The following is a 14681-nucleotide window of genomic DNA, read 5'->3' as shown; positions in this document are numbered from 1 at the left end:
GGCTATCCTGGATGCCCACCATCTCCAGAATCTATTGCATAAGAAGAAATATTGGATTAAACTCTTGGCAAATTAATTCCTGTAGAAACCAGGTATGTGAGGAAAGCAGAGACATCCCACATATCCAGTTCCCTATGGTTCTGGGGAAACCTTCAGGGCTGCTGCACAGCAAATACAGATTTGGGGGCAGAGGAAAGGGGAAGGACTGGGGTTACTTGATCAACCCCCAGTTGGGTCACCACAATCCATCTGGGGTATGGGATCAAATGCCAAACAAAGCAAAGCTGAAGGGTTTCTGTGGTTGCTTCTGTACTGGCATCACAAAAATGTGCTAAAAGAAATGTTCAAGGGAAGCTGTAAAAAGCCAGACTTTTAGAAAAAGCCTTTGTGGCAGACACAGATAAAACACCATCACTGCATAACACTGCAGAGACTATTCATTAATATATACTAAAAAAAAAAAAAAAATCAACTTGGGAAAAAAGCTGCATATATTAACAAATCCAAAAGTGACTTCCACTTAAAGAACAAATTCGGGCTAAAGTATTAATGGAGAATAAGTCTAGCACCAAAATGGTGTAAAGCATAAAATACAGCCACTATGAAGCAATGTAAGTCAGTCTGGACCAATACCATCCAAAGTCATCAACAATCCAATTGATTTGAGTGTCAGAAGAAAAGCTTGTACAACTTCCAGATTTAAGCAGTGTTCTCTCTTTTCTGCACAGACACCATCTCCAGAAAGTTGTTACCACTTTCCTTCCCAGCCTGCTGTGTGCTCATGAGCTCTGTGCTCATGGACATCAGAACAGAAGGCAACAGCCAACCAGCCTGAGGAGCTGGAAAGCAAGAGAAGTCTCCTCTGTGTGAGCAATCAAGGATGTGCTTCCTTCAAGTTCTAAGGGTTTAAAAATTATGAAGTAAAACACTGAGGCAACTGAGAAGACCTCAACATCTGGAAAAGTCACCTTGTCTGCAGAGCTGCTGCCCTGGGACAAGCTGGAGCATCTGTCTCTCCCTGGCTGAGCACTGGACTGGGGACTTCAGAGCTTTATGAGCACTGGCAGTCTGACCTCCCAATCTTCTCCAGTCTCTGACCTCTCCAACCTTCTGACTCCCAGCCTCCTCCTCCAATCTTCTCAAGCAGAGGTATCATGGTGCTCAGCCCAACACACCAGCATCATGAATGAGCAAATACTTTACCACTTACACAGCCTCCTGTGGGCTGGGGTGTCCTGGCTGCATACAAACCAGTCCTGGCACAGAAGCTAAATTGTGGGGGTGGCTTTCTGATCTTTTCCTTCATATGACAGAGTGCATCAGATGTGCCAAGGACCACGTGCCCAGGATCAGCCTCAAAGAGAAGATAAGGTGAAGATGTGGCTGCATCAGATTTCTGGTGGTTTTCTACAGAATTTATGCAGGAACAAAGTGTCAAGTGACTGGAAGCATCTCACAGTCTCACTGTTGAGAAGGGAATACTCTCCAACAAAAGTGAAAACTGTCAGTAATAACCACTCTTTGGCCAAGCTGCCAATCTTGAGGATTTCTACAGAGTGAGTTTTGAAGACTGCAATCGAGGTGAAGCAGAGGCACTCAAAACCAGAAAAGCCACAAAGCCATCCTTATTTTTATCTGTTTTAAACAGACCAGCAATGATTTCATCAAACTCCTTGACAACAGGAATTAAACTGCACACTGTGCCCCTGCACAGCCACTACTGCAGACCACAGCAGGACAAGTACAAAAGTACAAATATTTTCTCCCATTTTGACATCCTCTTAGTCTAAAAAAAAACCAAACCAACCCATAGGACATGCAGGAGCAGAGAGAAAAACTAAGGACAGTATTCTCAGGGCTATTGGGATCCTTGGAGACCCATGGATGCTGGAGAACACCAATTTGCAGCTTTTAATTGCTTCAGTGGTCTGTAGTGATGCACAAATAAACAAAAATCATGTAAGGGCTCTGAATTATGGCATTCACTCTTGTAACTAGGGCTGGTTACAAAAACAAAGGATTTTTTTTTTCTTTTTCCAAACTATGTTCATTCAAAGCTGAAAATATATATTTATTTTGTGCAGACCTGGATCACCTTTTCCTTTTCCCAGATGAGTATGGAACAACAAACAGCTCTAAGCCCTCAGCTTATTGATTAGCAAGCTCAGCTATGAGCTCCTGGTTCAGGCTGCTTACAGACTTGATTCAGTGCTTGCCTGAGGTCTCTGATGCCTTCACCACCAGGGGATCCATGTGCTGTAACCATACTTTAAATAGCTCAGAAAGTTCTTGCATTCATGTCACTATGGAATAAAACATTTCTAATGGGTTTCCACTAGGGGGGAAAAAAAAAAAAAAAAGCTGCTGTTGTCCAGACAGCTTTATAAACTAGCAAAATGTATGAATCACAACTATGAAAAAAAGAACATGTTTTTTCTAGTTAAAAACACAACTTAACACTTTGGTCTGTGTTGCATCATTAGGTCACATTAAATACAAAGAGATTTCTGTGAAGGTGTCATACTTAACATACATACATATTGGTATTCTGATGGATTTATTTCCTGAATTTTTCTCACCAGGATGCAACATTAGGCTCACTTTTATATGATTTCCAGTTTCCACTAACAGTAGTTGAAACCTAAAAGTCCTGATTAGGCAAACCTATTCAACAAAAGGCCAAAATTAGGCATAAAAATCACTGCTGGAGATCAGGATTTGAAACTGTTGTTTAAGAAAATTAAAGCCATGACTGAGCAATTAATGCCCATCCTAAAGGGCCAGTTACCTAACTTGGGTCTTGATTAAAGCTTCCAGCCTCAGGGTGATATATTCCTGAGCACCTTTCCTGGTCAGCTCTGCTGTTAACCCCAGATCTGCAATGCTAGATGAGGTGGTCAATTTGGCCAGAAAAGGCAATAATAGATGCAGCCTTCAGGGTCCCCCTGACTGCAGAGCCAGGAGACACCTCTGTACCCAGCAGCTCCTGCTCTATGCTGCTGAGCCTCACCCAACCATCCCTGCAGCTCCTCTTTGAGCAGCAGCACAGCGTTTCAAAAGGCACCAATTTTTGATCTAAGGAGTTCCAGAATGGAGATTTCTCCCTTCATTAAGCTGGGATGGGTCATGCAGAGTTTAACCAGTGCCTCTCACCTTCCCAGGAGCTCTGCCAAATCCTCCTGGGAACTGGAGCATCTGCATTTCTGGCACAGAGCACACCTCGAGTTTCTGCAACTTCTGATGGCTTGCTTTGGCTTCCATCTACCTACAGAAGTGTTACGAGGCCACAGTTTCCCCTTAAAAATAAAAATGGGGCATCTTCTGTGTGATGAACACATGCAAACCAAACCAGGACCCTCAGGGGGTTTAACTGATTAGATGACTTCATTCCATCCTATCTCCCCCCCTCAGCTGGTTCAGCAATCCTGGGAGAACTGCCTGAAAGTCAGCACTGCAGGCACCTCCCCAGCACTGAAGTTTAAAGATCTGTTGATCACTCCTGGTGTCTCAGCCATAATGGACATTTCTAAACTTCTGGTCAAAATATTTTCTGTTGAAATCTGAAGCAAGATTTACTATAAATGGAAAATCATAATCATAAAAATAAATAAAAAAACCCAAATAAAGGGCTAGTACTCTCTGACACAGAAATATGCTAATATTAAGAGAGGCTTTTTCCTAAGAAAGATGGTTGTAAAGCATAAAGACTCAGCTACTCTCTCCTTAATTATCATCTGTAGCTGCTAAGTAGGCAATTTAGATCTGGCTGTCATATTGCAAGTGAAAGACCAGCCTACCCACTGCTTGCAGATGAGGTGTAGCCTTTAAAGGGTGCTCAATGGGAACATCTTCATTCAAATGAGATGCTTAGAGAGTGAATCAAAAGCTCCCATAAAACACAATTTCCTTTTCGCTAAGAAGCAAGGATTACTCTGGGAGACAATTTTACTAGCACACTGGAGAGCTACTAATAGGTGATTTAAAATAAAATGGAAAACAATATTTGTTTTTCTCACTGCTGTGACACAAAGCCAGGCACAGACACATTTTCGTCCCTGGAGACATTTAAAAAGAGACTGGATGTGGCATGGCATGGTCAGTGCCATGGCCTAGTGACTGCAGCGGGAGTGGATCAAGGGTTGGACTCGATGATCTCTGAGGTCCCTTCCAACCCAGCCTATTCTATGATTCTATGATTTTCTCACCAGGCTCTCACGTTTGCAGTCCCAGGCAATTCCATTCTGTCCCACTCACAAATGTGGTTCATTTCTCCTAACACCCATCCACATACTAACCACTGGCTAAGGGGAAGATGTTCAGCAGTCTCAAAGTAACTTGCAGGATGAAAGCCCCAGGAAAAGTCAGACATACTCCATATGAATTCCACACAGGATTGCACTTGGGGCCACCCTGAGTGTGTGGGCTGGGTTAAAACACCTCCAAAAGCTGCAGGCAAAGTGATTTTAGTTCAGAATCTGCCTCGAGACTAAACAGAGAGCACACTTAGAGGACTGCATGGAAATGCTCCTGCCTTCCCATGGCACTGCAGACCCCTGTAGCCTGGGGCTGACCCCTGTGCAGCATCACCTGGGGCTGAGCCAGGCATCCCTCCCATGGGCAGGACAAGGCTTTGCAGAAGTGAGATACCCACAAAGCAACAGGTGATGCTATTGGCAGGTTCCATCTCTGGCTGGGCATGCAGTGCAGCAACATGAGTGTTTCTGCTGTGCAAAGTTTCATTTAGGTCAGGGGCTGAAGTCCAAACACTTCAGCTCAACTCTGCCCATTACAATAAAACCAGTAAGTTTCTGACAATTATGTAGCAAAAGTCATCAGCACAGACTTGGTAATTCAGGCCTGACAACTCAGCTGACAAACAAAATAATTTGCTTTTAGGAAGATCAGTTATAAAGCACCTCAATATGATAGGTACCAGCAACAGATATGTGCGTGGCAGGTGCACTATTCAACCACTTATTATCAAAGCAAAAGCAATGAATAGCAAAGTACGTGTACAGCAACAAAATGTTGCTGGGGTTAGCCAAAAATAATAAAAATAAATAGGACCTTCACCAGGATCCTTATTGCAGGAAAAAAAAATTGCCCTGGGGAATTTTGATGAGTGACAAATCCCATCTGAAAGGAGGTTGCAAGAGTAACAAGTAACAGTGAAGATGATTTTCCCCCCTCTACTCGAAGAACCATTACTAGGGTGAGGATTAAGATGATGAACATCCTAATGTGTGCCAAAATTGCAATAAATATTATACCAATTACAGAATCTAATGCTGATTAAAATACCTACAGTGGGACCAGAGAAGCTTTTCCATATTTGAACATTCAAAATGCATATACAGAAACCCAGAAGAAAATCTGATTTGTGCTTTAAAGCATGAAGAGGCAAAGAAATAACTAAAAGCAGGCAGGAAAAAAATGACAGAGAAATTAGAGTAATTGTTTGAAAGAGCCTTACAAAGATCAGCTTGGACATGGAAGAGTCTGGCAGGTATGTAGGAAAGCATGGCAGAGCTCCAGGAGACACTGCTGGGGGCAGTGGGCTTTGGACTAGAGGCTTCTTTACCCACTATAGAGAGACCACAGGGGCCTGGATGTGAGATTCAGGAACCCTAAATGAATCTGAGCATCTGCAGATGAAAAGCATCAACCCCACCTCCTATTCCAGGAGAGCTGCTGGACTAAGACTTGGGTTCAATTGCAATGACCCTGGAGAGGCCCCTCTGTGGTTGCTGCACCCTGGGGGGAGCTGGGGCATGGGGATGTCCCTCAGACAGGGAATGGCTTTGCCCCCCTCCTGCCATGACAGCCCCCCACAGGTACCCACCACCTGGGCTCTTCTCTGAGGGTGTTGCTTCTCCCAGTCCTTCATGAGCATCACTTCACCAGATTACTCCAATGGTCTGCTTTACTGATTAATGTACTTATCTGTATTACCCCACTTTTCTCCCTTAGCAAAGGGCATACGAATCCAGGCTCAAAATTAAAGTGAAAAGAGAAGATGATTCTGGCAGAAATGAGAAGCAATCACCTTGCAGAGGGGCTTTCTTTGGTTTTTTTTCACGCTCCACAATTTCCTGCTGCCTGAGTTACAACAGCAGGAAGATAATGCAGGAGCTACGCACAACTCTCATCTTGCCATAACTCTAAACTACTATTAATTTTTTCTTGATTTTTCACTGTGCTCTTCAAAACTCCCTGGCTGCTGGAACTGATTATTTCTTCTGAATCCATTGTTTGTTGGAGACTTTTCAATTTCTAGGTTGGAGCTGAGAAAAATCTCAGTAAGAGGGTACAGAGATGCTCCTTGGTTTGCAGAAGCATCTGGAGCTACCTGTGCAGAGAGCAATGCTCCTTCTCCAGTACACCCGGGACTAGCCTGGGGCTCTATGAATCACTGGTCTGAAACCAGCTTGGCAGTCTGTATGTTTTAATCACACATCCCATCAACACTGGTTTTTCTCCTCCTGCATCCTCCCTTTCTTTGTCTAAGGGACAGAAACACATGGTCATACAGGAGATGCCTTTCATTTCAGTCTGAAACAGAAACACACACCCCCCAACCCCCATTCTGAGCTTGCTTTAATTAGAATATTTTCAGGCTCCTTCAAACTAATTTCCAAACATTCAATCCTCTTGCTTTGCCAAGCTGTCCTGTTGAGACTTATAATTTTGTTTACTTGCTTAACAATCTTACTCAACCAGCCAAGACCTAGCAGCTCAGCTTCTAGAAGAAGAACCCTCCAACACACAGCAAGAGGAATGAAAGCAGCTGCCAGCATGGCTTTCTTCAACTCCTGATGCAGGCACAGCTCAAAAAGCAGCACTCAGGTAGGTATTCCACTGCTGACAGCCACAGCAGCTGTGTCAGATGCTCAGCAGCATCTCTCCTTCCACCTACACCTCCCCAAGCTGTCAACCAATAATCAGAACCCTGAAGGCACTTGAAAGGAAAGTGCCACGTGAACATGGACTTATTCAGACTTATACAAGACAACCAGGGAGAAACTCATCCGACCTACACAAAGCCCACATGGCAGTGCAGGCAGACAAGCTTCAGGATTCATGGTCTTGATGAGGGAGCCTGAACCTAAGATGTGTCTGCTTTTCCAAGGGTATCAGCTGCTCTAATATAAGATGTTCCCTTTCCCAATTAAGCTCACTTTTTAGAGCATCCCCTCTCCAGTCTGTCAAAGGAACACTAGAGAAAAGTGAAAAAAACAAATGTATGAGGAAGTAAAATGACACCAAGTTCCACAGGTAGCACCAGGTCTTATTTTCCAGGCACGCTTCTCTTACCCCACATGGTCTGTACATCTTTGGACACTTTTCACACATGCCTTGGGTTTGCAGGCCAAGTTCCAAATTTCACAAACACTGTGTATCTTCGTGCTTAGAACACCCAAAACACCAGCTGGATAAGTGTCATCTCCTTGCTCACCAGCAAATTGCAGGACAGGCATCCCACTGGACATGGCACAGCCTCTGTGCACCCCAAGCACACCCAGCCCTGGCTGGAGGCCGCACAGAGAGGTCAAGGTCCCAGCCCCAGGAGGATCCCTTCTCCAAAAAAATCCTGTTTTGCATCCTCTTCCCAACATGCTGGAATGTTACAATTAGCCAGCAATTATTTCCAGCTTTCTAATAAGCCAGGCTGTAGGAAATTGCAGATGCAGCCACTTCTAGAATCAATGGTTGATGTGCCTGTTAAAGCACCAGGAGATACTTTCTGGCTGCTTTTTCTGTTAACTTTTTACATAGAGCATTATTTTATAATAATGAAAATTGAAAGCACATTACTCTAGGGTGTACTCTGTAATGAATGCTGGAGAAGTGACCTATTTGAAAGTGCATCATATTACAAATTCACAAAAGTCAATTTTTAGGATCTATCTCATGCATACTAAGGAGAAATGAAAGAAAATGCAGACAAATTCAAGACCAAAAATAAACATTAGTAATACGAGGAAATGTGCCACTTTGGAGCAATAAATGTGTGTCAAAGAAGAACAACAGTTCAAATAATCAAATTTAGTTTCCAGTGTTCAACAGCTGCTATATTTTAAAGCATGTTAAAGAAGTAGATGCTATTACATCTGGCCTGTGCATAGCAATCATAAGCAAAACAGCATGTGATTTCCCAAAGAAGCACAATAATTTTACAGTCATGGTGTACTAGGCTTGAGATTGGATTATGCATTCTTTTATTAATCATCTCTGTTCCTTAAATAAATCACTTATACAGAACTGAAAGGCTTCTAAAGTGGACCTGACATCTTTAAAACCAGAAGAGCCTGACTGTGCTTGGAAGGCAGGATCCTACATGGCATAAGCATTTTTTCATATATACATTTTAAAACTCACCACATATTTCAGGCATGCTTAAACAATACAAAATCTGTTTTTCTAAGGTTTTTAAGGTTTTAAAGCATCCAGGCACCAAGAGATGTAGACAGACAATTAGCAGATTTACAAAAGCATACCAAAATTATGGTTCAAACTTTTTTTTTTGGCTTCCCCTTACCCATGAAGTGGCTGTTCCAGGTCCTTGCTGCTCCAATGGCTGGGAATCCTCCCTCAGTGGCTACTTTATCCCCAATTTTTTTCTTGGGCTGATATGTTTTTGCTCTTTTCCCACCCCCTGAGCTCTCCTGGCCCTTGCAAGGCTCCACATGCCCCCATCTGCTCTCCCCTCCTCCACCAAGCTCCCACTCCTCAGCAGTTTCCCCACCCAAAACCCATACAAATCCATTAATCCTGCACACCCAGAGCCTCAGCAACATTCCGAGGAGAATTAAGGAGCCCCAGACCGGTGCTTAAGCAACAGCTGCTATAAATACAGGAAAACCCCATTACAAATGAGCATCTCACCAGCCCCCGAGTCCCTCCCTCCCTCCCTCCCTGAAAAAAAAAAGCCCCAAGCCCAAGAGGGTTACCTGAAGGGGTAGGCAAAGGCTATGTCAATGCTGAGGTCACTCTCTGACTTGTTTGCACAGTCCACACTCAGGCGCAGCTCTCCAGAGTACCCACCGCATGTTGCAAACGCAAAGATTGCAAAAAGCTGTCAAAAAACAAACAATAATTTTTTATTTTTTTTTTCTTAATTTGATTTCGTTTCAGCAATGACCCCACGCAGCAGCCCCCAGCCCTCTCAGGTCAGGTTATCCATCTCTCAGGCCATTCAAAGTCCTGCCAAACATTACTCTGAACCTTGCCAGAAAGCTGAAACAAAGGACCACAAAACTTGAGGCTCTCTTGCCACACACAGACAGAAACATCAGAATTTGTCCATCAGCCTTCCCCTCCTGCCTCAAAACTTATTTGAGAGTCACAACTCACTGACAGCCAAGCCTGGACACGAGAAGGATGAATATTGACTGAGCATAATGAGTTGGTCTTAACCCAAATAAAAAAACTGGCAGAAGAGTTTATAAAGAGCAACCAGGAGCAGCAATAGTAGAACAAGATGGTTCATGTGGCTGCTGTCCCATTACATGGCAAAACACAGAATTGTGCTGCTTCTGTTCCATTTCATGTATGACTTGGAAAAAAGCACAGAATTTTTAAAATTATGTTTTCTAAATTATGACTATAATCCAAGATGACTGTAGAGGAGCAGTAAAAGTGACACTCGGCAAAACAGAAAACAATCAGAAGATGGAGGATAAACTCAGGCAAGCTGGACAGAAACAAAGAACTTGGGTGATTCTGATGCAAACTTGTAGAACTTTGTAATCTTCCAAGAGAAAAAGGTGAAAGAGGGGAGTGTGCAGGCCACAGACACATCAGTATTTATATTCACATCAGGGTTCAAACTGGAAACTAATGTGTGCCTTAAAACATGACTGGCATAACCCTTCTTGGGAGAGCCTAAGTGGGGAGAGCTTATGTATGCAGTTGTAATTTAAATTAAAGGCTAGGCTAGATTTTGTTGATTGTATCAATGTAGATCTGAAGTAACCCATCAGCTTTAACAGAGTTACTCTAAGATCTGCAGTGAGGCAGATACGGGAAGTGACAAGGAAACCCCTGATCCCAGCCACAATTTAATAAGCTGTAAGTCAGCCACCCAGAGGAAACAAACAGTGAGCACATCTGGAGAAGAAAACACGCTCTTGGACACTGAGAAACTGCACAGCAAGCAGACGGAATGGCAAAATAAAGAACTTAATGAGCCAACAAAAGGATTATGGAAATACAATAAATAGAGAAAAAGTAGACCTCTCCTTGCTGCACAAAGCTCTGCAAAACATGCTGTTAATCCCAGTTCTCCCAGTTCACAGCACAAGCAAGGCCAGGTATTTTGCAGCTTTGCATGGGCATCATTTTCCCCAGACACTGCCAGGTCCCCTGGAGAAGTCTGAGCACTGGGGCAGGGAGAAGCTCCCCAGCTGCAGGGTGATGTGCTGAGCACCAGGGAGTACAGAGAAAAACAGGAGAGTAACGCAAGTTCCCCCCCTGCTACTCACTCCCAAAGTGACCAAAGCACATCACTGAGCAAAGATGTGCAAAGGTATTTATTTATGTGCCAAATGATAAGGAAAGTTGAGAAAAACTTGGAAGCAGTTGTTCATGCTGAGCTCACTAAAAAAAAAAAAAAAAAAAAAAAAAGCTGAACTTCACTGTGAACTAACTTGTTACATATAAACCATGCAATAAATGTTTCTACCATAACTTGAGTAGTGCTTCTTCACCCTGAGACACTTCTCTGTAAATACAAGAAGTTTCTGCCTGACATGTAAGCACAGCACCGAAAATCAGCATTCATCATCTCAGTTGAATTTGTGAGGCAACCTCAGAAAACAATATATTACCAAGAACAGGAGAGTGCTGACCTGCTTTCTGGCCTAATTAGTGGAGTTGAAAAAGCAAGTGTTTTGCAGATACATCAGCAGGCACAGAGAGCAATGCAGTGATATATAGAGAGGGAACTGAAGGGCTGTGGTGTGAGACAGACCTGCCAGAAAGGAACAGCCATCACCTCTCAGCATGGAGACAAGCAGAGGAAAGACATGGAATTGAAAAGCATCTCCTCTAATCAGGGCTTGGGAATCAGTATAAGGATGTGCCACCATGCAAGGCCCCAGAACCATGCCCACAAACAACTTGGGCTATCCCTTATCAGAAAGGGATCCGGGAGTTCTCCAGAGCTCCCAGTTTTCCCTCTCCCCTGTCGAGAGCATCTTTGACAGCAGACTTGGGCACTTGAGGTCTGAGTCCATCAGAGTTAAATCTAGTCTTTACTCACCTTTTAGCCCATGTTCTGCTCTTAATCAGAGGCTTTTCAGATGCTTTCACTCATTCAGCAAACCCCTCAGCCTCCTCCTCCTCCAGCCACAGTCCACCAGGACTGCTCACCATCTTCCACTTTTACTCTGGTACAAAAACTCCAGCAGGAAGGGGGGAAAAAAGCCCCACCTGGAGATTTTTATGCCAAACTTCAACAACCCCTCAGCCAACCCAAGCTGTGTTTGGGTCAGAGGCTGCTAATGGCTGGGATGACCCAGCTGCCAGCAACACCACAGGTCCCTCACAGCTGTGTGCCAAGGCCCTGCAGCACCTTTTGGAAGTGTATTTATATTTAGCCTTGCAGGAGAGCAGGATGAGGGCTGTAAGTCTCTGATATTTCCCTGGGGTATCTTCACCAAGAAGCAGGAATAATTCTCCTCTCGTCCAAGAAAACCTCCTGATCCCACATCTACCTTTTTCCTCCTTCCCCCCCCCCCCAAGTTTTGCTACTTTATGTTGTCAGTGGAGCACCTGGTGCATTGAGCCAAGATTTACTCACCAGGTTTTGTGAGTGCTGTAATCCTGTGGCAGTTGCAGGAATGCTGTAAACACCACAGTGTTTTATTATAGCAGGATTTGTGTAAATGGCAGTTGTAAACCCCATAATGGGAGCTTTATGGGCCAGATTCAATAAAACCTCCATCTGCAAGATGATTTTATTGAATCTGGCCTCTCCGAAATGGAAAAGTTTATGGAGAAAGGGAAAGCATTTCCCTATGTTCCTATTTATTCTTTACCTATAAATCCAGACGTAGCACTTGTCTGCAGTGGGCATGGATGTCACTTCCCCCCTTCACATGAGATAAATCTCCCCAGCACACAGGTATCACGTGGCTGCTGCCCCTCAAGGCTCAGCCCAGACAACAGTGCTGCCCTCAGTGGCCCTGGTGCCCTTCAAGCAACAAATCTTTGCTACTGTGAAGGGAAATCATTTGAGCTCCCCAGCATGGACCAGAGCAAGGCACATCTCCCATGTCCAGTCCAGCCTGGCTAGAAGATCACCCTTCTTCCACATAGCTTCAGACATTCTCTAACAAGGCAGCACATCTCTTCTGGATGGTGTTTAACTCCCCATCCCCTGCTCCTGTTCCAGGATATTCCCTCTGTGACCTTGCAAACTCTGCCTCTGCTATTGGTTTATTTTTGTAAGAAAGTCAGATAAATCCCAGAGTCTAACTTAACCAACAGAAATGGGATTTACTGTGGTTTCATGCAGTAATGAAGAGCCTGCACTGCAGGATCAGACTGGTATGTTTTAAGGAGCAGTTGGATTCTTAGCACTATGAGAAATAAACAGCAATATGATTTCCAGCAGAGCCTGTGCTCCTCACACCAGCTCAGGGCAGCCAAAGGTCCATCAGCTGATTTACTAGATCAGCTGGAAGCCTTCCTTCTGATGCCAGGCCACCACAATGGCAATGGATCCTCTAACCCAGTGTTCAGCAATTGTTATTTACCCAGACTCCAGACTCAAGGCTGGTTCCCTTGTCCCCCAGCCCAGCTTCCCTTGGATTACCACCTGGGCATTAGCCAGCTGCCAGCACCTCCAAAGGTGACCCCAACCATCACTCATCTCATCCTAGAAGGGGAAAATGGGATGTTTTCCCATAACTTCTCTGTGTTTGGCTTTCTGACAATTCCTCTTGATGCCTGCTGAGCAACAGGCTCCCTGTGCACACCAGAAGAAGGCAGAATGGCTCCTGACAAGGGGAGTTAAAAGGCTTCTGTAGAGCACGTTACAGCTAAAACATCCTGTTAGGAAGATAACACTGTCATTTAAAATTGATGAAACTTTTATATAAGCCACTCAGTTTTCCCAGGAGCAAGTCTGCCCCATGCAACAGCCTTGGGCAGCTTGCTGGCAAACTAGATGGAGCCACCCTGGGGATGCACCCCAAATCCCCCTCCCCCAAAAGGGAGATCCCTGCCTCTGCCTGAGGGCTCCCTGCCACTGCTCCAGGACAGTGTGACCTTAAAAAGAAACTGTGTTGTCTCACCTGGAGCTGTAGTGGCCAAAGGGACACCCAGCTCACCACATGGGTTGATCTTCAACACTTTCACAAGGGGCTGAGGGAGGAAAATGGGAATGAATCTGTTGGGCATTTTCCTGGAGAGGTCCTCCCCCAGCCTCTGACTCCTGCCCTAACACTAGAAAGCCAAGGGGAACTCCTGACACTGCTAAAGAACAACCTGAAATCTTTGAAACACCTCCTCTTCCATTAGTCATTTGCCATGTTCAAAGTGTTTTACAAAGACATATTTTCCTGGCATCATTTCTGGATGTAAGGCTTCCCTTTCTCCCGATCACCACAAGAAGGAGATAGCAAAACATTTGCCAGATGCTTTTCACTTTCTGCCACTCACCATGGTCAACGGGAGGTGGGGCCCAGGAGACATCCCCCCTGCAGCCAGCAGACTGTTTCGTTAAACTGAGATTATTTATTTATAGAGCAGAACCAGTAATTGAACATTATTATTAAGACTGTAAAGGGAAGGTTCAGAGGCACTAAATGACTGTACGGGAAAACATTTACTGCAGAGCTGACAGCCCAAAATATGTCACCAGTGAAGGATTAGGAAGCACTCTCTCCTCCAGGTCTCTGCCTGTTTCTTTTTTAAAATCTGGCATTTTTCCTGCACGGCTCTGAGCTGCAGACTTCCTGGAATCACTTCTCCTACATACAAGCCTTTGTGCACTGGAGATTATCGGATTATTGACTTTGGGATTCCTAATTATATCAACTTGCCTGGCTGATGAATTGGAGGAGGATAGCACCCCAGCCAACGCAGTGCAGGGGGTGGGCGATGACTCGCAGGAGTCACTTTCCTCCAACAGCTCTACCAGGAGAAAGCTGAAATACATTCTCTTCCTGCTGAGAAATCAACCCTAAAGCAATTGTCCACTAATTGCAGGGACTGAGTGTGTCCCCTTAAAAACAAACAGCAGCGTTGCAAAGAACGATCCGGTGCCTGACCAAACCTGGCTGGAATGGAGGTGAAAGCCCAGGGGATGAAGGAACATTTTGGAATTTGGGGCTTGAAGAATCCTATCTGCCCCATCTGGGGAGTGTTGCACGTCTGCCCTAACATCACCCCCAGCAGTCCCTCAGTTTTAGCACAGCAACTGTCCCACTCAAGTGACTGTCCCACCCCAGAGGCACCTGCAGATCCTGGGTGTCTCCAGGGTGTGGTGGCAGCTGGGAAAGGGCTTTTGGGATCATTATGCTGGAGCTGGGGTGACATAACTTGTTCAGATCTCAGGTAAAAGCACCTCAAGAGCTTTAATTTATCTACCAGACTTCATCTTCCCAGTATCTTTTGAAAGGGGAATGGACACGCAGCTACAGATGTGATGGAGGAAAATACCTGCATCAACA

The 14681-nt window shown here is 44.6% G+C and overlaps 1 protein-coding gene across 2 annotated transcripts in view; it reads right to left on the bottom strand.

Annotated features, from left to right (window-relative positions):
- Positions 1 to 14681, bottom strand: part of SYNPR (synaptoporin) — a 102027-nt gene that overhangs the window by 20289 nt on the left and 67057 nt on the right. For both annotated transcript variants that reach the window (XM_071756198.1, XM_071756197.1), the window contains one exon: positions 8952 to 9076. In XM_071756198.1, coding sequence (XP_071612299.1) covers positions 8952 to 9076 — 125 coding nt within the window. The remainder of the gene's footprint in view (positions 1 to 8951; positions 9077 to 14681) is intronic.

This window comes from Heliangelus exortis, chromosome 12 (assembly GCF_036169615.1).
Source record: "Heliangelus exortis chromosome 12, bHelExo1.hap1, whole genome shotgun sequence".
NCBI classification, from domain to species: domain Eukaryota; kingdom Metazoa; phylum Chordata; class Aves; order Apodiformes; family Trochilidae; genus Heliangelus; species Heliangelus exortis.
This window is presented reverse-complemented; position numbering and strand designations above follow the sequence as displayed.